The following is a 23,178-nucleotide window of genomic DNA, read 5'->3' as shown; positions in this document are numbered from 1 at the left end:
TTTCATGGAAATTGAAAGGTATTCAAAGAGTTTTATAGTGCCCTAAAATGCCCTAAAACGGTTATTAGAGCCTAATTTGTTAATATTCGCCTAAAAATGCCTAACTCACTGTAAAGTTTCGCATTTTACTCTTACTTTTTATAATTTATACATGCATTCACTGCGAAATTTAAGGCATTTAAAAAGTGGAAAGTTTGCTTCACACCGGCCATGAAACCATTGATAAAGGAAACAAAATGTTTTGAATCTCACGACACTCGCAATAGATTTCACCGAATTTAACATGTTTGGAGGCATAAATGCCGACAAAGAACCAACCTTAGTTTTGAAGCAGGCAACAATCACAACATGTGCTGCTACCGATTCAGAGATATACTATACTATAAAAATGACTGTTTTCGGTCTGAAACCGATTAGCTGTACTGCCCTTCAGAGTGTCATAAAATCACAATTTTTGGAGAAAGAGTGTTTTTGAAATATTTATGAAAAGTCGTAAAACTGCGAATTAGTAGGGTAAACCGTTACAAAATATTTAAAAGAATGGCCCTCCTAGTGTTAACACTACCAGGAAATGCAACAATAAGTGGAACTTTGTATTTTTGTCCAATTGAATCTCAATTACAACGGTTCATTTGAATGCTCGTTAACAGTTGCTATTTCCCTCACCTTATTTGTGTTGAGAAGTTTTGAGCGGTAGGACGTTTTCCTGTGAAGTTTAACGCGATAATGCCGAAAAATATAAGTGCAAAATCTACATTGATCCGGCAATGGCTAACAGAATATTCAGAATTCACTTATGATGGAAAAATAATATTCTGCAAGATTTGTAGCAAACAGGTATGTAACAATAGTTGAAATATATAAATTCTATTAATTTTAATGAGTAGGCCTATAATATTTATACATTGACTGAGCTATCCTGAGGTATAATTCTTTTTAAGACCACTACACTTTAACCTTTTAAATTCCGATAGTTAAAGTATTTGCAGGTCATTAAAATTTTGATTGTTCGAACCCACTAACTTTGTGATAGAAATACGGCAATACAACAATTAGGATTTTATTTTAATTCAGTTTACTTTACATTTTTAGATTTCGCAAGAAAAGAAGTGCCACCTAAAGCAGCATGTGCAAGGAGCGGCTCATAAGGCTAAAGCTCAGCAGAAAAATCAACTGCAACAAACTTTACTAACACAGCCCACTTCATCCAATCTCAGCAGCAATTTCTATGCTGATTTAACCAGAGCGTTTGTTGCTGCTAACATTCCCTGGAATGCAATTGAAAATCCGGTTTTAAGACAGTTTTTAGAAAAATACTGCAAACAAAATATCCCATCTGAGTCGACCCTATGAAAAAATTACTTAGACAGAATATACAATGAAACTTTAGCTTCCATTCGGGAGGATATAGGTGATTCTTACATATGGGTCTCTGTGGATGAAGCCTCAGATCCTATGAATAGGTATATAGCAAATATGGTAGTAGGAAAACTTAGTACTGATGGACCTTCGATTCCACACCTCGTATGTGTTAAGGAACTTTCGAAAGTGAATAGCCAAGCCATTGCTTATTCTGTAAATAAAGGCCTACAGTCTTTATACTCAGGTAATATAGACGATTCTAAAGTTCTGTTGTTTTGTACTGATGCTGCCTCATACATGGTTGCTGCAGCTCCACTTCTTAAAACATTTTATCCTAACCTCATTCATGTAACCTGTCTAGCACATGGCCTTCACAGGGTTTCTGAAACAATCCGGAATGAATTTCCTCTTGTCAATTCGTTTATTTCTAACACAAAAAATGTTTTTGTAAAGCCCCATCCAGGATTTCAATATTCAGAGAGAACTTTCCAGATATCCCACTCCCACCTCAGCCGGTTGTTACACGATGGGGAACCTGGATTCAGTCAGTGGTGTATTATTCTAAGTATTTTAAAGAAGTGGTCACAGTTATTGATAAATTACCTGAAACTGATAGTGCAGCATGTGTGAAGGCAGTGAAAGATTGTCTGAATGACTCACGAGTGAAAAACGATATTGCCTACATAACATCAAACTTTTCTTTCATACCTGCAAGCATTGAACAATTAGAACGTGAAAAACAATCTCTTTGTAGCCAAATAGCAATAGTAAAGGAAGCTCAAGTGAACATACATTCTGCTTTGGGCGAAACTGGGAAAAAAGTTAAAAATAAGTGGGACAACGTATTAAATAAGAATGTAGGATTTTCATTGTTGGAAAAAGTATCAAGAGTGATATCGGGGGAAAGTGTAAATGTTCCAGTAAGTATTGATGTTTCTATTGTACCTAATTTAAAATTTGCGCCTCTCACATCAGTTTCGGTTGAAAGAAGTTTTTCTGCTTTCAAAATGATTCTCAGTGACAAAAGGCAAAGGTTAACTGTGGAGAATTTAGAAAAAATTCTGGTGGTGTACTGTGCAGATAATTATAATAAAGTCTGAGCATGGAACTGAATTTCAATAACTTAAAATGAGTAATCTTGATATCAATAATCATTATTTCATTAGTTTCAATATATTAAATTTGTGCAGCTCTGTTTATAAATATAATATAGTATTCTTTTTTAATGTTTAAACATACTTTTTGTGCGTATTTTAGTGTATAACTAAAAATTTCAGTGAAAGAAATAAGTATGATACCTTGATGTGCCTAAAATGCCTATTTTCATTAAAATAGAGCCTAATTTTACAAATTTTGAGCTTATTTTAGGCACCTAAAACTGCAATTTTTAGTGCCTAAAAATCCGATGTCTAGTGATTTCACAGCTCACAGCTGTTGAATTGAGTAGCGGCATTCTTGTCAGAAATAGAAACACGGAAATTTCACAGAATGTCTTATAATACATTTCTCTATTCAAATCAGTAATAAATTCAAATTTGATTTTTGTGTTGAGTTCTCCTTTAAGAACTATAAGCAAATTACCACTACAAAACACCATACCACACCAACATTTGCATATTTTGCAGACTGTATGCTGTCACAGATACATCACACAACTAAACGACACATTAGTTGCAGTGCTACTGAACCAGCATGAGTAGGCCTTGGCAACGTGGCGTCATTTTGTTTATAGTAGGCAGTCTCCGGGCCCAATAAGATATCGTGAAGGACCCGTTATAAAGCAATTGGTTACACGTGAGAGGTGAGAAGTTTGCTTTTCGGTGCTCACGGATCAGGGTATAAATATATTACTGACATTTTAAAGCAATATGATATGACATTCCAAGATATTAAAAATATTTGTGTAAATATCTTAAAGAAATAATAAGCATTTTACATAATCATTTATATAATGTTTAAGTTTCTAAACTTTCTAAATTGCAGATTGTACTATGATTACTGCCTATTGTATTGATTAATTTCTTATTTCTCTCTATTCAATATGTGTTTTTGTGAAATTGCTTTTTGGAGCTACTGTATATGGTCGCCTGTTATCACAGGCGATGTATTAATAATTCAACAAACTTCTTTTCAATATTCCCATCTGTACTTATCATTAGGTGAATATATTGTTACACCTTGTTGTCCACACTTGTGGAGTAACGGTTAGCGCGTCTGGCCGCGAAACCAGGGGCACGGGTTCCATTCCCAGTCGGGGAAAGTTACCTGGTTGAGGTGTTTTCCGGGGTTTTCCTTCAACCCAATATGAGCAAATGCTGGGTAACTTTCGGTGCTGGATCCCGGACTCAGTTCACCGGCATTATCACCATTTCATTCAGATGCTGAATAACCTAAGATGTTGATAAAGCGTCGTAAAATAACCCACTAAATAAAACTACACCTTGTTATACATGTCTATATTTTTTCCCTTTAATTAAAGCATCTTCATTTCCTTATTAAAATTATTTGTAATGAACACAATGTTGACGATTTAATCTAGTTATGGATTCTATAGTATGTTTAGTCAACTGCCTGAAGACAGTTTTGAACCTCATAAGTGACACCAATGTGGCATGACTCAAGAGGCAACGAAGCAAGGAGATAATATGTTAGGGTGGCCAATTCTTTTTTCCCCATTGCATACATCGCTGATTGGCTACATGTTACACTAATCACATTTCAAATGTATACAAACAGTTGTTCTTCCGCTGACACATATCGTCAAGTGAGATGTTCTGCCTGATAATAGATGTACAGTCTTAGAAATAAGTTTTGACGCACAGATACTTTATAAGTCCCAGAAAGAAGGGTCTGGTTCACAAGAGGAAGACTAGTGGAGGTAATAAAATTAGTTTTGTTTCGTTGTATGTCTGATCATGCGCACTGCTTGTTATGAAGTATCTGTGCGAGAAAACTCTTTTCTAAATCTCTATCAGTCAGAACCTCAGTGAGAGGTAGATTCTATAGTATTGAAATAAAAGACATATCTTATTACATTGTGCTAATCTTTGACAACATGTTCAATCATATATAAACAGATTAAAAATATATAAATTTCAAAATCTATGAACATCAATTTTATAATGTAGTTAATTATGGTGTATAGTACAAGTGGTTATTCTATGTAAAATCTTTTATTAAAACTATTCTTTTCAAAACATGTACAGTGCGTGTTCTGAAATTTCTTTTTACAAGTTGTAGCATATGCAGTTTGTTACGAAACCATACAATAAGCCTCGGAATGGGACTTATTCTCTGGCATGATCACAGCAAAGCAATAAGGTTATGAGATTTGGTACTTGGAACGTAACTAGTCCTTATAGAACAGGAAGGGTAATATTATTAGCAGAAAACTAGGTAGCAATAGAATAGACTTTGCGAGAGTACAACAAGTTAGTTAGATGGGAATGTCATATCACAAATAGATTACTTGTTGTATTATTGGGAAGGAAGCATTAATCACCAATTAGGAACAGGATTCTTTGTTCGTAGAAGAATAAAATTAGCAGTAAAAAAAAAAGTCGACTTATCAGTTATTGTATTTAGTACTTAACGGTAAATGGTGCGATATCATAGTTATAAATGCTCACGCCCCTACAGAAGAGAAAGACGATCATATAAAGGATAACTTCTATGAGGAATTGGAACACACTTTTGATAATTATCTAGATATCACATGAAAATTTTATTTGTGGATTTCAACACTAAAGTAGGATGGGAAGATATTTTTAAACCGATTATTGGAAAAGAGAGCTACACCTAACTGTAATCGCGACGCTGTTATTCCTGGCGTGACTCCTCCGCTTTGCTTACGTCTTAGAAAGTGAAGGCTCTATAAAGTCTAGGTAGGTAGTATCGTACGCCATTTTTGTTCTTTCGTTGCCGAGCTACCGGACAAGGGATCTATTTGCCCCACCGTTAAATATTATCATGTCGTAGCTCCTATGATAATAAATCAAACGCACTGTAATTCAGCAAATAATTGAGCGGCAAATAACGTCCTTGTATGCTTTCTGCGAACGCCAACGAAAGAGCCAAAATGGCGGGTGATTATATTAAGTATTTATCGAGCCTTCTTCATCTTCATCAGCGAATCACAAGACGCACATGTTTAAATGTAGCCGACCTGCAACGTGATTGGCTGCCAGAAATAAGAGCAACGGGACTATACTAATGATAATGGAGTTAGGTTAGTAAACTTTGCGACATCAAAAAATTTAATTGTCAAAAGTACAACATTCCCCCATAAGGATATACATAAATGTACTTGGACTTCTCTCCAGATGGAGCACATCTTGATAGATAAACGGAGATGTACTAGTATAGCAGACATTCGAACTTTCAGGGGGGCAGACTGTAATTATGACCATTATTTGGTAATTGGACAATTAAGAGAAAGAGTATCAGTAGCCAAGCGAGTAGAGCAACAAGTTAATATTAGTAGATTAAATATTCTGAAATTAAAGGACGAGGAAACTAAGCAACATTATCAGGTCGAAATTTCGAATAGGTTTGCCACTTTAGGAAGTTCCGACGAAATTGAGAAAGAGTTCGATGTTAATAGCATTTAGGAAAATATCAGAGATAGTATCAAAATTGCAGCTGAGCAGAGCATAGGTTACTACAAAACGAAGAAAAAGAAACCGTGGTTTGATGAAGATTTTTCCATTGTAGTAGCAAGAGGGAAACAGGCAAAATTGAAATTCTTACAGGATCCAGTTGAGGCAAATAGAGATAATTATTGCAATGAAAGACGGGAAACAAGTTGTACACTTAGGAATAAAAAGAGAGATTACTTGAAGGAGAAACTGAATGAGATAGAAAGAAATAGAATAAAAACACTCGAGATTTATATAAGGGTATAAAGGAATTTAAGAACGGATATCAGGCAAGGGTAAACGTGATGACTTGCTTATAGACTCTCATTCAATCCTAAACAGATGGAAAAACTATTTTGGGGCAACTACTAAATGTACATAGCCAAATAGAAAAAAAACGGGAAATTCAAATACAAACTACTAAGGCATTTATACCCGAACTCACACTTTCAGAAGTCGAAATTGCAATAGAAAATCTGAAACAATACAAGTCTCCAGGTATCGATCAAATTCCAGCAGAATTAATGCAAGAGGGTGGAAGCGCATTATCTAGCAAAATTTATAAACTTGTATTTACAATTTGGGAAAAGGAAATTGTACCAGAACAATGGAAGGAGTCCATCATTTTACCTATTTTTAAGAAGGGAGACAAGACTAAACTGTGGCAACTTTCGAGGAATGTCACTTTTGTTGACGTCGTACAAAATTTTGTCCAATATTCTTTTGAGAAGATTAACTCCATATATAGATGAAATTATTGAGGTTCATCAGTGCGGCTTTAGGCATAATAGATCGACTATTGATAAGATATTTTTTATTTGACAGATATTGGAGAAAAAATGGGACTACAACTTTACAGTACATCAGTTATTCATAGATTTCAAAAAGGCAAATGACTCTGTTAAGAGAGAATTTTTATATAATATTCTTATTGAATTTGGTATTTCCAAGAAACTAGTGCTATTAATTAAAATGTGTCTCATTGAAACTTACACCAGAGTCCATATGAGCCAGTTTCTGTCTGATGCTTTTTCAATTCACTGAGGACTAAAGCAAGGAGATGCACTGTCACCTTTACTTTTTAACTTTGCTCTAGAATATGCCGTTAGGAATGTGCAGGGTAACAGAAAGTGTTTGGAATTGAACAGGTTACATCAGCTTCTTGTGTGTGCTGGTGACGTGAATATGTTAGGAGAAAGTCCATAACAATTAGGGAAAACACGGAAATGTTACTTGAAGCATGTGAAGTGATAGGTTTGAAAGTAAATCCCGAAAGGACAAAGTATAAAATTATGTCTCGTGACCATAGTATTGTACTAAATGGAAATACTATGAGAATTGGAGATGTATGCTTCGAAGAGGAGGAAAATTCAAATATCTTGGAGCAACAGTAACAAATATAAATGACACTAGGGAGGAAATTAAACGCAGAATAAATATTAGAAATGCATGTTATTATTCGGTTGAAAATCTTTTGTCATCTAGTCTGCTGTCAAAAAATCTGAAAGTTAGAATTTATATAACAGTTTTATTACCGGTTGTTTTGTATGATTGTGAAACTTGGACTTTCACTTTGAGAGCAGAACAGAGATTAAAGGTGTTTGAGAATAAGGTGCTTAGGAAAATATTTGGGATTAAGAGGGATGATGTTACAGGAGAATGGAGAAAGTTGGACATCACAGAACTGCACAGATTGTATTCTTCACCTGACATAATTAGGAACATTAAATCCAGACGTTTGAGGTGGGCAGGGCATGTAGCATGTATGGACGAATCCATAAATGCATATAGATTGTTAGTTGGGAGGCCGGAGAGAAAAAGATCATTGGGGAGGCCGAGACACAGATGGGAGGATAATATTAAACTGGATTTGAGGGAGGTGGGATATGTTGATAGAGACTGGATTAATCTTGCACAGGATAGGGACCAAGAGTGGGCTTAAATGAGGGTGGCAATGAACCTGCGGGTTCCTTAAATGCTATTTGTAAGTAGGTAAGCATGTGGTTATGTTTTGTATAAGATTGACTTCGTAGCCAATAACACATTGCTTTTATTTGCGGTAAGCTTGGTTGGACTGAAATTAATTTAAAATCATTTGTAGTAATTTAGATTTATTTTGTTTTAAGTCACTAATACTTAATTTTAAATTACTTACATGGCTAGCATGTTGGTGTTGTGCTGTTGTTGTTCCGTGTGCAGCAAGTACTGTACTATCAGGTGCTGAGTTTACGGATTTTAATATGTTCTGGGGTAGGACAGTGATTTACATGGCAGAACTGATTAGTTATTGATTTTGTAAAGTATGTTGTTTGGGTTGGAGATTATTTCATTAATTAATGGGATATTATTTTAATATTTAGCTATAAAAGATTCTTTAATATTTGTTAATTCATGCTTTATATAGGTATTAGATTCATAACATAGAAAACAACAATCCAATACACATACTACTCTAGAAGCAATAGAACACAAAACCCACAATAAGAAAAACTGGACAACAATGACATTCAACAGCAGCATTTGAAAGAAATTATATAATTAAATTAAAAATAAATGTAGCCTTCAGTACAAAGTCAAATCAAATAATATACCTAATAAAACACGAGTTAAAGGCAGGTAGTTAAATGGGGGAATTTATTTTTTAAACTGTAAGAACAGTAACATGAAATATGTCGGACAAACGAAAAGAAAATTTAGAACACTTACAATGAAAATAAATCTGATTTTGATCACAATGGAAACAAGTCAAATTTTGCCATCGCACTTGGGTTAGATCTCTGATTGGTGTGATTACCTGGTTGGATTTTTTCCGAGGTTTTCCTCAACCATAAGGCAAATGGCAGGTAATCTATGGCTAATCCTCGCCCTCACCCCACTTCATCTCGCCAAAAAATCGTAATCTTGTAAAATGATGACTTGTTTCACATCTTAAAGTTTCGTCCACACCTGGAGTAACGGTTAGCACGTCTGGCCGTAAAACCAGGTGGCCCATGTTCGATTCCCGGTCGGGGCAAGTTACCTGGTTGAGGTTTTTTTTCCGGGGTTTTCCCTCAACACGATATGAGCAAATGTTGGGTAACTTTCGATGCTGGACTTGGGACTCTGGACTCATTTCATTGGCATTATCGCCTTCATCTCATTCAGACGCTAAATAACCATGATGTTGATAAAGCGTCATAAAATAACCTGCTTAAAAAATCTTAAAGTTGCAATACTAATGTTAGATCTATGGAAGTCTACCACTGTGGAGTAACGATTAGTCTTCTTGACCGTGAAACGAGTGGGCCCGGGTTCAAATCCTGGTTGGGACAAGTTACCTGGTTGAGGTTTTTCCTCAACCACTCGAAGCAGAATTGCTGGATAGCTTTTGGCATTGGGCTTCGGACTCATTTCGCCTTCATTAGTATCATTATATTAATCATCTTAATAGTTACAAGCTGACCAGAAGGACATGCCAGACGTGTTTCCAGGATCTGCCTATAGGCGGCATCTGTCTGCGGGAGCTGCGCATATTCAGCAAAGTCACAGGGGCGTTAATATGTGGACTGCGGGTGAGTGGGGGAGTGTAGCTCCCTTGGATAGATGGCGCCTTGGTGAGTCGTGGAATCGACTGCAGCATGTTCTCCTGGTTGAGGGTGCAGCAGATTGAGACATGAATTGCTAAAGATGCCATCGATCTGAGGAACCGTAGAATAACATCAGAGGCAGGTGGAGGATCAGGTCTCCAGTCAGAACTGGATGCTGTGGCTGAATCGATATGATGACACCATGCAGTTAATCATGCGCTTGAAGAGTGAACCTAAATGAACTTCAACAATCATTGTAACATAAGGAGGTTGCACAATAAGCTCAAGGCTGCAATGCTTTTCTGCGGGCTCTCCCCTGAGAGAGAGAGAAAGAAAGATCTATGGAATACAATAAATGAAATGAAAAATGAAATAATTAAATTATCAACATATTGTTGATTATAAATAGCAGTAATAAGGACCTGAAGATGTTTTAAGGGAAAACGTTAGTCCACATATAGAAATGTGTAATAAGGTGTAACATTAATGTATTCACCTAATAATAAGTAAAAAACGAAAATATTGAAAAGAATTTTGTGTCAAAATAACATGAAGTTTACTCAGAACTTATGTAGACTACGCACTAAGAGTAGGTCTAACAATTTCTTGCATGACTATGTAACACATAATGTGCTTGGAGTTACAATGTGCTTAAATATGCAGTACATTTAAACTGCAGTAAATAAAAAAGAACAGACGGTTATATTGATCTCCATGTCTGTATTTGTATTGTTCAACACATTAAATGATAAGTGTACCTAAGTCTACTTCAATATACAGTATGAAACCACCTAGATTAGTAAGGTCATTGCTCTATTTTTTTTTTATTTTAGTTGGTTATTTTACGACGCTTTATCAACAGCTTAGGTTATTTAGCGTCTGAATGAGATGAAGGTGATAATGCCGGTGAAATGAATCTGGGGTCCAACACCGAAAGTTACCCAGCATTTGCTCCTATTGGGTTGAGGGAAAACCCCGGAAAAAACCTCAACCAGGTAACTTGTCCCGACCGGGAATCGAACCCGGGCCACCTGGTTTCGCGGCTAGACGCGCTAATCGATACTCCACAGATGTGGACTCATTGCTCTAGAAAGGTTTATATGCTTCAAGTGCAGTATATTGTCTGTACAAAACTAAATGTAGTTAATTTTCGTCATAATTGCTACATGTTCTAAACATCTTCACATCTGTGAAACATCATTACTAATTACCAACATCTTTAGAAGTAAGACAAAATAGCGAGTGTACAAAAATCTCGATTTTGACTCCAAGAAGTATTATTTATTTCTTTCAACATAATGGTTACCTGAATGGAGACCACGACACAGTAGTTCTGCTCATTCTCTTCATAAAATAATTACAATAGTACTAATAATACTAATCCTTCTACAGGGGTATACTTGCATGAACAGAAATCGGGCGTATCTTTGTACACACTTGGTATGTAATACAAATTGAAATACGTTTTTCTGCACACCTCAGTTTCTGTAAATCACTGTCATCTACGCAAAATTTTCTTTCAGTTGTGATGGATGTGTTGAAGATGGAACCTGAGGTTGACCCATTGGACTTACAGCCATATGATAACACATATAAAATAGAAGAGACTAACACTTTATCAAAGGTAAACTGATTTATTTCTTTGTTTAACAGTGCCACAAAGCATACATTCTCCACTTCATATCCACTAAACTAAATTAGAGTTCTTCACTGCAGCCTTGTATTATAAGGTGTCAAAATTTGAACTGGTGCGAAACGCTCTTGTTTCGATTATTCATGTAAGAAGGAATATTCACATGAAGTTCGGCTAGTCTTTGGAATGGTCATAACGTTGCATCATGATCGCAAAATGCAGAGGAACTGTTAGTAACGTAACAGCTTGAGCTGCACAAGGGATCAGTGTGTCCAACACACGATATCCTCAATAATGGTTTGATAATCTTCCATCTCTGCTGCGGGGAGTTGCCATAGGCTAGCAGTTAGTTGTTAACCGTTAGCGCTATTAGGAATTTGCCACATGGATTGTTGTTATTATTATTGTTACACTCATACTGCAAGAGTCCAGAATTGCCAGTCTTACTTACCACCATTCATTCTTATGTTTTAATGAACCATAATACGTTTTTTCCTACCTTTTAACTAATACAATTTATAATTTCAGAAGTAGACGACTATCTTGAGTCAAAGTCGCCTAAGTAGGTGTTGAGTGAAATATCGTAGACAGCTGTAGTTCTGTTGGCCACCTCTGCAGCAAACTTAGATCAACCTCGTATTTCATCTGAGTTAGATTTTACTCCCTATTTTGCTTACACAAGCAGCACATAACAAACATTTTGTTTGCATTATAATTAAATTTATAAGAAGTAGTTGTAATTAGCGGAGGTGCTCTGTGATTTCCACATCTTTAACCTCATTGCATTCTGTTGATCAGCATTGATGGGGTACATGCTGCCAATTACTGACAAGTTTAACAGTGTTAATAATTAAATAAGTTGAAGAGTTTAGAAGTATATTGATTGGAGGTCTGATAATAATGTTGAAGTCCATGCAATGATAATGATTACCTTGTAATTGTACACGAGAGACATGAGTGAAAGTTTAGTTCAATTTAGTAATCAATAATGAGTTTTAAAAATACCGTACAATAACAAAACAACCAAGTGGGATCAATGTAGATTTGAAATAAAGTCCAAGTTCAAGGGTGAGCAAGCATTAATCGAATTGTTATTTTGTAAATGAGAACATTGATACTGATGGAGATATAAAAATTAAGAGCATCAGTTATGTGCATTTTGTAGGTACCTTGTGAATGCATGTCTAGAAAATATTGTGACAGCGACGTGAGATTCGAACTCACGACCAGCGTCCCGCAACAAAGCAGATCGCGCGGGCTTCACGGAGCACTAAGGAATGGCGCGCGGCAGAGAAAGGGGAAAGGGCCCACGCGACGAGGGGAGATCGCGCGCGCAGCTGCTTACGGAGGAAAGGGGGAACGGACCTTCCCGACTCTTCGAGAAGTCCGTCGAAGTGGAGATATCCAGATAATTCTCTGCACAGCTGTAGAAATTTCTCGCAACTATGATTTCGCTATAAAAGAAGAAACGCCAGCGAACTCGAGTAGTTTTCAGTTGATTAGTCAGCCAGTCAGTGAGAAAGCCAGAGCAAGCAAGCCAGTCTTGTGTACCGGAGTTCGACTCGAGTGTGCGTCCGCAACTGTATCAGCATCCGAAGGCCTGAGTTCGAGTGCAGTGGACCGCAGTTGGAGGGACCTGAGTTCGAGTGCAGTGGACCGCAGTTGGAGGGACCTGAGTTCGAGTACAGTGAACTCGAGTGTCTGAGCTAGAAGAACTGTGAACTGAGAACTGATAGTTCTGATTTGTAAATAGTGTTTGTAAATATTAGTTAGGATTAACAGTTCATTGTTGTTCGTAATAGTCCAAGTAAATTGTCATTGCCGTCAGTGGAGTGCTATAACGAATACTGTGTCGAGTGAAAATTCTATTGTTGACGAGAGCGTTTAAGGTGAATTGTAGAAAGGAATTATTGTTGTGACGAATAAATTACATTGTTGTTACTAATAAAATTCACAATATTGTTAGTACTGATCGGTACTGTTTAAAAAGAACATTACAGAATACATATGTGGATTGGTAATTGTTTTCGAGTTTGCTAACGAAATCCCTTCACTATATCGACTTTATTTATTGTATACAATTATTGTAGTGTAAATATTTTTATTATACATCTTGATTACACAACTTTTAACACTGTCTCACTTCGGAAAACGTATTATTTGTCTTTCTTGTGTTACATTTTATATTACCTTGTTAACATGTTTCGGCCTGCTATTGGCCACCATCAGAACTGGTTGTTGCTGGTCTTGGCGCCTTTTGTTTTGTTTGCTGTGGGAGTGTGTTTGTGTAATGTAATGCGTAGTGTAATATTTTTATTAGTGATGATATTGGATTGATCTCCTGGACTATTTTAAGTTTCTAATACTAACTGTTTTATGGGGGAAGAATCTTACAGTGTTAAATTTGAGATATATTACAATATTCTCATGTAGTTTATAAAAGTGAAAACGATTGCATGTTGTATGTTAAACAACTATGATGTTTGATATCTTCAATGACTGGTTCTTTAAATGTACTCTATATAATTCCACTACATATTGTCCTCAGCAATAAAATATCACACACACGCCCGCGCGCACGCACGCGCGCACGCACGCACACACACACACACATACACAAATTATGGTTTATTTAACGACGCTTGCAACAACCAATGATATATGAGTGTTGCCAGTGCTGGAATTTTTGTCCCTCAGGAGTTCTTTCACATATCAGTACATCTACTGTCATGACGCTGTCGCATTCAAGGACACTTAAATGCTATGGACATAGGCTGGGATCGAACCCGCAACCTGAGGTACAGAAGTCTAGCACTCTACCGACTGTGCCACACAGGCCGACAAAAATATATTCCAAAAAACATTTGCACACACAGTGTAGAATATAAATCAGTTTCATTTACACATATTACAGTGTGTAAAATATTTCCAGAAGGAAAACCTGTCCTATTATCAGCCGTCTGTTTTGTGCCTTAAGTTCTCCGTTCTATTCTGCCTTAAAATTTCTTCTCTAATTTTTCGCCTGTGTTGAGGGAGTTAGCCAATGACTGCCATGCATAGCCAGATTGACGCTATTATACATGAAGTGAACTTTAAAATAGCTAAACAAATTTATTCACCATGTCTTTATGTTCTGTAGGAAGGGAATTTGTTGCATCAGGAAGTGACGGGCATGAAGACAGAATGCGTGGACCAGAGTTACAATATCAAATCAGAGATAAAGGTTGAAGACATCACACCAGTGCCTGGTAGCTTTCCTGTGCTGAAATCGGAAGTTGGTGTAAGTGGTTCATTATGAATATACAAATATACTGGCAGTTCACTTTACATATGTCAGAGCCAGTGTTAGCTGTTTTTTTTTAGTATTTTTTATACTTAGACTGCTTTCAATTTTAAAACTGAAACATAATAATTTTAATAATAATAATAATAATAATAATAATAATAATAATAATAATAATAATAATAATTATTATTATTATTATTATTATTATTTATTTACTACTTATTTATTTATTCAGTAATATTTTTGTGTGCTGTACAACAACCAGAGGCCAATAATAGTTCAGCACAAATGACAAAAATTACAAATAACGACAAAAGTTACAATTAATGACAAAAATTACAAATAGGACAAAAATTACAAATATGACAAAAATTACAAATTAAGACAATTAAAAATAATGATAATAATTAAAAATAATGGCAATAACTGCAATAAATGTACATGAATAGACGTTCATTAATAGATGTGAAAATGAAGAATAACTCAATTGAAACAGTAATAACGAAAGATGTGTTAGAGTTGAATCCTATATTAAAACAACAATTAAATATCCAAACTATACATTAAAAGGATCCAATTTCATGTCCACACCTGTGGAGTAACGGTTAGCGCGTCTGGCCGCGAAACCAGGTGGCCCAGGTTCGAATCCCATTCGAGACAAGTTGAGGTTTTTTCCGGGGTTTTCCGTCAACCCAATTTCAGCAAATGCTGGGTAACTTTCGGTGCTGGACCCCGGACTCATTTCACCTTCACTTCATTCAGACGCTAAATAACCTGAGATGTTGATACAGCGTCGTAAAATAACCTACTTAAATAAAAAATCCAATTTCATACATAAAAATTGGCAAGTTTTATGCATCTGGCAACCGGTGGAAGAGATTTAGACTTACTGGTATAAAAATGTTTTCGAAATCTTAATCCTTTAGAAGGAATCCGAAGGTAGATATTACTTATGATGGATTCACAAAGAATGTCACCCTTTATAACCTTAGAAAAGAGTAAGTAATCAAGATCCAGATGTCTGGCATAAAGACTAGAACAGTTAAAATAATTACACGTTAGTTCATAATTGAAAACATAGGAAGTTGGTAGAAATCTAAGAAACAAGGAAATAAATTTTCTTTGAATATTTTCCAGTTTAACCGAATCAGTAGAAGTAATAGAATTCCAAACAACAGGTGCATATTCAAGTTTGAATCTGACTAATGTATTGTATAGAACTAGTAGAGTAGCAGGATTAGAAAAAGATTAAGTTATAGACTTTATAAGTCCGAGCATTCTTATGGAATGATTATATACATGTTGAACATGATTATGAAAATGTAATTTCCAATCAAGTAGAATTCCAAGGTCTCTAATACAGTCTTTCCTAATTATGTTGACATTGTTAAGGGAGTAATTAAATTTTGAAGTAGTAGTTTTTCTTGAGAAGGAAATGACAAAAGATTTAGATCAGGACGTCAAGGTCAGAGCACTCTTATGTGCTACCAAGCACACGGGTCCCAATGAATCTAGTCTACAGGTAGTAGTGGTGAAAGAAGGGGTGAGCAAAATGAACTCTACTGGCCTACCACTGCAGGATGAATTGAACTGCTATAGATAATGTGTTACGCTCATACAAGAAATAAAGGCATGTTTGCAGCATGTACCTCTCTAATAAATGCAGTTAATTATAAAATAGTACCATATAACAAATAATAAACATAGCTTCTCTTTAACTTAAGCAGTTTTAATACAATATAATACAATATAATATTGTTTGTTTATTCAGTCATATGACAAATCAAATATTACTAAAACTAATGACGCTTATTCATACATGTAGTCATTATGTTCTATACAATGTAGATTATGAATGTTTTTGCTCTTCGGGCATCATCAGGCTCTGTGTATAATATCTCATTAGTAGTCTCTGTAGTAAAATACAATGATAATTTGATGAAATGAACTGTTTAAAAATTAACTATGATATGTATAAAATAATGTACACACTTATATGCGTAAAATTAAAACTGTGATTGCATTGGAATAATACATAAAATTGTGGAAACTATGAACATGTTAGTAATGTTCCTCTTTTTGAACTTCATAATACTGATGTGTGTAGATCTTGTTTCAAAGGTTCGACTTGGACGGTGAATTGCATCTGAAATATATATTATGAAATAGAAAAGAGAAAACTTCAAACGTGAAAATGTGGTCAAATTGAGTTATCAAATGTACTCATGTTTTAAACGTGTATATTGCACAAGCTGTTGTGATTTATCATTGCGATGTGAAGTAGTATTTATCTGTAATGAAAACTTTAATATCAAAATATGTAAGTTTTGAAGTGTGGTAGTATTCCAATTATGTGAACATACTGACGAAGACATGAGACGACCTTGTTGCACTGGATTCACCGACTAATGTGACGTGAGCGTTGTATTGTGCTCGTGTAGAAAGCTTACATGGAAGGATATTACATTGTGGTGGGGTTAAAAGTTATATAGGGGATTCCGGATTTGAATTAAATTTTCATTAAGAATACAGTTATCCCTTTGAATCTGTTTTGCAATATAATATTCCTCTGCAGAATTTATTAATTTTGTGTCTATTCCAGATTTTAGGATTTTTAAGGTTTTGTGGATCGGGCCTAATTCGTGTCCAGTTTCTAATAAAAGGGAGGCGTATGTGGATTTTTTTTACGGTTGTGTTTGAAGTCCGAAATGTGTTCATTGTATCTAATTTTGAAGTTTCTTTTAGTCTGTCCTATATATTTTTTCTTACTTGTATGACATTCCAGTCTATAAATATCATTATTATGAAGAGTATAAACTTTGTGAAGTCTATTGTTTAGGTTGTTATTAAGTTTGTTGTCTGGTTTATGTGCTATATGAATAGTTTCTTCCTTGAAAAAGTTAGCTAATTTATTTGATATGTATTTATTATATGATAGACCAAAATATTTTTTGTTAATGTTGTTTTGTTTAGTTAAAGTAGATATATTGTTTAGTTTTTTAGTTCTTTTGTTCTTATTTATTAATTTCTTGATCAAATTTGTACTGTAGCCATTTTCATTGGCTATTTGAATTATTTTACTATATTCTTTATTATAGTTGCTCTTGTTTAGAGGGAATTGTATTAGTCTATTAACCATAAAGTTGAAATTACTTAATTTGTGTGCGGTTGGGTGTTCTGTATCTATGGGAATACTGTGGTTGGTGGTTCCAGGTTTTCTGTAAATATTGAACTCCAATTTATTTTTGTCTTTTTTTATTATGATGTCTAAAAAATGAATCATATTATTAACTTCAATTTCTTGTGTAAACTTCAAATTATTATGTAGATCATTGAATAAGGTTAATATTTGTTCAGCGATCTGTTTGCTTTCGTAAATTATCAAGGTATCGTCTACATATCTATTGTAAAATTTTACATCGACACACACTATTGCTTACAGTGAACTTGTAATGTGAGCCTGCTGACTGTGTTTACACAGTTAAGTGTGAGGCTATATGAAATTAATGTTTGTTTATAATTTTGCTTGACAAATTATTGAGCAATACTATAGTTTATTAATTAATTTTAGGATTTTGTCAAATGATACTGAAGAATGGAGTAACCTATTTGAAACACTCATGAGGTCCAGGATATATAGGGTGAACACAGAGTGACTACCAAAAACCAAGTTACTTTAGTTTAGAAATGCTTCTCGAATAACATGACATGGTGTTAAATATTGTACGCTGTTGGACAGTTTGGAATGAAATAAAGGTTCACACATTATTCAAGCTGCAGCATTTAGCTCAATTGTTATAGTATAGTATCTGTTATAACAATTATATTCTTAAATTGAAATTATACTTGATTTCAGTAAGCTTTTCATAGGTTTCTATCATCCGAAAATTTTGCACCACTTTTCTTTTAGTAAAGTTGTGCCGTCTTTCTATTTTGTGTGCTTCTCACTTTTAGGAGCAGTGGTTTGATTTGGACACTGTGAAGGAGGAGCTGCAACTGGAAGTAACGACAGAGGAGAATGAGGATTTTACTGATAGGTGAGTATAGCAGTTTGCGAATCTTCACTTGCTACTTTCTGTCATTGTTTCAGTAAACACTCTACAAATATAAATTTGTGATGTGTGTTACGAAATTTTCTGTCCAGGAACGAACATGATTGTTATTTATTTCAAGGGCTCGCTGTATTTTGGAGCTGAATGAGACATGATATTTATAGATTACAATTATTGCATTTGGAATGCTAGTCCCCTCTCATATTTCTGCCTCCACCTGTTCATCTTGAATTATTTAAAATCATCTTCACCTTTCTGATACTCCTACTTGTCTGTGGTGTGATAATCGTGATGAAGATCTGGAACACATTCTTCTATTCTGTCCATCCATAAACCACAAAAGAAGTAAATTAAAATCATCAGTATCAGTTACAGAAGACACAGCTCTGCAGTATGCACCCCAACTCTGGCTACTATCAATAGACATCTATAATGAACACCAATCAAAATACCCCTCATTTTTCATGAAAAAACAAGAACTGAAAAGACTACAGTGGACTATAGTGGACTTTATGTTGTCAGCAAACAGCTGGATACATTAAGAAGACTGATTGATTGATTCTGGATCTTCACCATTTTCCTTTGGCCTTCTGTCACTTCAATAACCTATTTGATCTGCCCCCACCACATATTTTCTTTTTGTTCTGTATACTTCTGGTCGAGATCTTGTCCTTCACGCTGGTGACTAGGGCCTGCATTGGTTGTTCTCATCTTTTCTTTAGTAATATTCATTTCCTCAACATTATCCATTTCTGCTATTGCTCTCTTCTGCGTCATTATTTTCACTCCTCCCACCGACTGTCATTGCACGCATAATGTGCATCTCATCTCCACCACGAATTTTACCCGTTTTATTCTTGTTGTCTGTATTGAAGGCGAAAAGTGACAGTTTACTACTTTTTCCTGATTTCTTAGCCAAATATCTCTTCCTTTTCTATGTCTGTTATTTTTCTTAGATTGATTTTTCGTTGCCTCAATGTTTTTGTAGTATTGTGCGTTATGTATGGCTAACTGAAGAAACTGGGCAGCATGTCTTCTGTGATTATACATTCCACGTACAGATTGGCAAATGTGTATTTGCTAGGATTCTGCACAAAATGGCAACAACTATAGAAACTGTACATGTTATTGGTAAATGTTTACTCATTAGTAAATAGTGTGGCCACTATTTGCCTGGCGTACAGCATTTAATCTGTTTGGATAAGATTCTAACTGACCTTCGAACTGATTCATTCCAAATTGCATCACTACTTTCAGATGGACTAGCAAGGTATGACGTGAATATCGATGATCTCCTCGGTCTGTAATCATAAGTCTTTCACCTGCGTCCTTCAGAATTGCTCCAAAATATTCTGCCACAATTGGGTCGAGAAGTTCCGGGCCATTCAGCATTTCCAACACTATTCAGTGTCACTTTCTCGCAGCAGTTCCTGAGTTGTGTTGCTTTGAAAGAAGGAGACGTGTCATGAAGAAATCACACTTCTTGTGAGTCCAGCATATTGTTTGGATCCCCTTGGAATCGGAATCTCAGAACAGCTTCTCCCGAACATTCTCCATCTCATGACTTCCCTTTTTCTTTAATGATCCCCATGAATGTCTTGGCAATGAGACAGTGAACTATCCCAATGCATTCGTATTTGTTTGACATTTCCTAGTAGCGGTCATATGTTTCACTGTCGCTGATTGTGTTGACTTGTGCCACGTGCACTCTTGTGAACTCACATTTTTACTATTCTTTTCACTTTTACTTTTCCAATTTTTGCTACAAGTTTTACTATTTTAATTTTCTCGCGGCACACGCGTTCAAATGGCTGATACAGACCCTTATTTACTGTGGTTTACCACTATTGTTTAGACTGATGGTACATATTCTTCGAGTCGAGGTGGGTTCCTCGAAGTTGGTGACTGCGAGGGGGGGGAGGGGTGCAATGTTGGCTCTCGTGCTCTTCCTTTCCTCCATTTATCGACTTTACCATCACACAGCGGAATGCCCACCACATCATCACAGCCATTTTCACCTTTCCATCCCCTCTGTTAGTTTTTGCCATGTCCGCCTACATGACGGGATTTGTTACGAAGGCCTGGTGAGGTATATATTTCTTCCTCTTCTAGATATTTATATTCATTCTTAGGTTAAGGTTCTTAGGCTTATAACTCCCGTCTCACCAGCGGGGATCTTTCCTATCTCTGTAGTCCTGTCCCATGGTTTCGAGCGCGACTTCCGAATTGTGTAGCCCGTCAGGCGCCCAGCAAGAAGCAATAGTGGACCATTCATACTGCCCCTATATGCAAGTTTAGGTGTCGAGCCCGGACCAGAGGTCAAGTACACTCACGTAGAGACCAAACGGGGGCCTGGAGCGATTTAGACATCCCGGTGACCGACTCTGCTTGCCGGGGCGGATATATCGCTCCGATGTGTTACCACTGACTTATGGGTATTGCAATGTAATCAACCACAAGTCCCCTGAAGCTGCGTGCAGTCTCGGATTGCTCCGCTGGTTGTGTTCAGTGTAGAGTGGGGAGCCACGGGCGGTTATTCCCATGGTAGGGGCATAAAACTGCGACACGCCTCTGGTGTAAGACTTGCCATTAGGTGGGTAATGTCCAGTTTGAAGGGTAACTTACGTGGGCTGAGGGTGGGTCCTCATAGCCAGCATAGGACACGAAGAATTTTTTAGGTATCTTTTTCTTTCGCCCCCCCCCTTCCCCTCGTGGCAGGCTGACGCCGACAGTTCCATAGGAGGGTCAGTTTAAATGTCCTCGCGCTCTTCTCTCCCTCCCTCAGAAAAAAATAGAAAACAGAAGACCAGAATAGACACGACTGGTGGTCATGTGACGGAAATTGAAATGGAATTGGACCCTGAGAAAGTTAAAGTTCTGCCTCCAATGTTTATTAGTATCACCTTGGACGGAACAGAAAAGACTGTGAAAAACATCAGTCCATTCTACGTGAGACGCGCACTCGACGTACTCGTTGGGAAAGTCGAAAATGCAACTCGACTACGCAGTGGTAGTCTCCTCATCGAGACTATATCTCCAACAGAGTGAGACGCTGTTGAAGGCCAAGTTGCTAGGGCCTTACCCTATTAAAGTCGAACAGCGCTCCTCGCTGAACACCACACGGGGAGTAGTGCATACGGATTCTCTGGATGGTATGTCTGACGAGATCCAACTAGAACTGGCGGAGCAGTCTGTGTCCAAGGCTTACTGTTTATTACGTAAGCAGAACAGACAGACTGTTCCCCTAGCACTGTTTTTTTGATCTTCGAAAAGCCTGTCCTACCAGAATACATCCTTGTCGGGTACGAGCATGTTGCAATTCGTGCATATGTGCCGAAACCAATGCGGTGCTTTAGGTGCCAACTGTTCGGACATACGCAAAAACGTTGCACTAACAACATCATATGTGCAAAGTACGGCGGTGCTGATCATGGTGATTCCCCATTTGCTGCCGCCGAGCACTGTGTGAACTGTTCTGGGGACCACGCCGCAAATTCTAAAAATTGCCCGATATATATGGTAGCGAAGGATATCCAAGAGCTTCGAGTCTGAGAAAATATTACTTTTTTTCGAGGCACGTAAGCGTGTTTTCGATCAACAAAAAAAGGCGACAGGTAAGTCTTATTCATCAGTATTGTAGAAGGCAACAGAGGGAATTGATGCATCTACGCAGACGCCACCTCTTGCAGGTATGCCTGGGAAGCGAGTTGAGACCGCAACCCAGACATATGTGGATGCTGCCACACAGACTGCTGAGTCAGACGACTCGTGTTGGCTTGATATCAGGCCTTACGTCCCTAGAAAGATCGCTGCCATGACAGCAGAGAAGCATTCTAGGCCTGGTAGATTGCCACAACGTCGTGCTCCTAGTTCGGGTAGCGGGTTGAGATCACGCTCTCGATCACGACCTACATCAAGATCACGATCAGGAGTGCGACGAACTGCAAGTGATTCGCCACAGTCGACTAAGCAGTCTCAGACAAAGGCATCAACCCATAGAAAGAAAAAAAAGAGAAGATCCCCTGTGAAGCCACCAACATGATTTAGCTCCTTGAGATGACTGATATTGTACAGTGGAATGTGAACGGTGTACGCAGCAGATTCACAGAACTACAACAATTGATCTCTCATGAGAATCCTGCTATTTTATGTCTCCAGGAGACACACCTCCTGCCCGAAAACTCCCTGAGTATCTCTGGATACTACATTCACCGGTACGATCACCTTGCCGGTATTCGTGCCAACAGAGGTTATGCCCTCCTAATCCGCCAAAGTATCTTTTTCTCTGTTATCAACATTAACAGTCCTCATCAATGCATAGCCGCTAGAGTAACATAAAGTTTTCAATAGTCTGCTTATATGCCCTCAGACACCTTTCACAGTGCATGAAATTGAACATATTCTCTCGCAGGTACCTGCTCCATATCTGGTAGTCGGGGATTTCATTACATTCCACTACTCTTGGGGCTCAAATTCCGATGATGACAGAGGAAATAAAATAGCAGAGGTATGTACCCGTCTAAATCTCATTACCTTGAATTTGGGGAAGCAACACACCTCTCCTTTGCTACGGTACTTACTCCATGATAGATATCTCCATTTGTAGCCCAGTTTTTCCCGCGCATTTCGAATGGTCTGTGAT

At 36.9% G+C, this 23,178-nt stretch overlaps 1 protein-coding gene across 7 annotated transcripts in view; it reads left to right on the top strand.

Moving 5' to 3' along the window:
- LOC138705743 (zinc finger protein 235-like) overlaps positions 1 to 23,178 on the top strand; it is a 158,120-nt gene that overhangs the window by 10,522 nt on the left and 124,420 nt on the right. For 5 of the 7 annotated variants that reach the window (XM_069834332.1, XM_069834325.1, XM_069834328.1 and 2 more), the window contains 3 exons: positions 11,089 to 11,189; positions 14,338 to 14,478; positions 18,439 to 18,521. In XM_069834332.1, the coding sequence (XP_069690433.1) occupies positions 11,094 to 11,189; positions 14,338 to 14,478; positions 18,439 to 18,521 (320 nt within the window). In that variant the 5' untranslated portion in view covers positions 11,089 to 11,093. Of the gene's footprint in view, positions 1 to 11,088; positions 11,190 to 14,337; positions 14,479 to 18,438; positions 18,522 to 22,947; positions 23,044 to 23,178 lie in introns of all 7 variants that reach the window. The other 2 variants (XM_069834331.1, XM_069834330.1) reach the window with 2 other exon arrangements.

The sequence above is a fragment of the Periplaneta americana genome, chromosome 9 (assembly GCF_040183065.1).
Source record: "Periplaneta americana isolate PAMFEO1 chromosome 9, P.americana_PAMFEO1_priV1, whole genome shotgun sequence".
Taxonomy (NCBI): domain Eukaryota; kingdom Metazoa; phylum Arthropoda; class Insecta; order Blattodea; family Blattidae; genus Periplaneta; species Periplaneta americana.
Note: the sequence above shows the minus strand (reverse complement) of the source record. Positions and strands in the feature narration are given on the sequence as shown.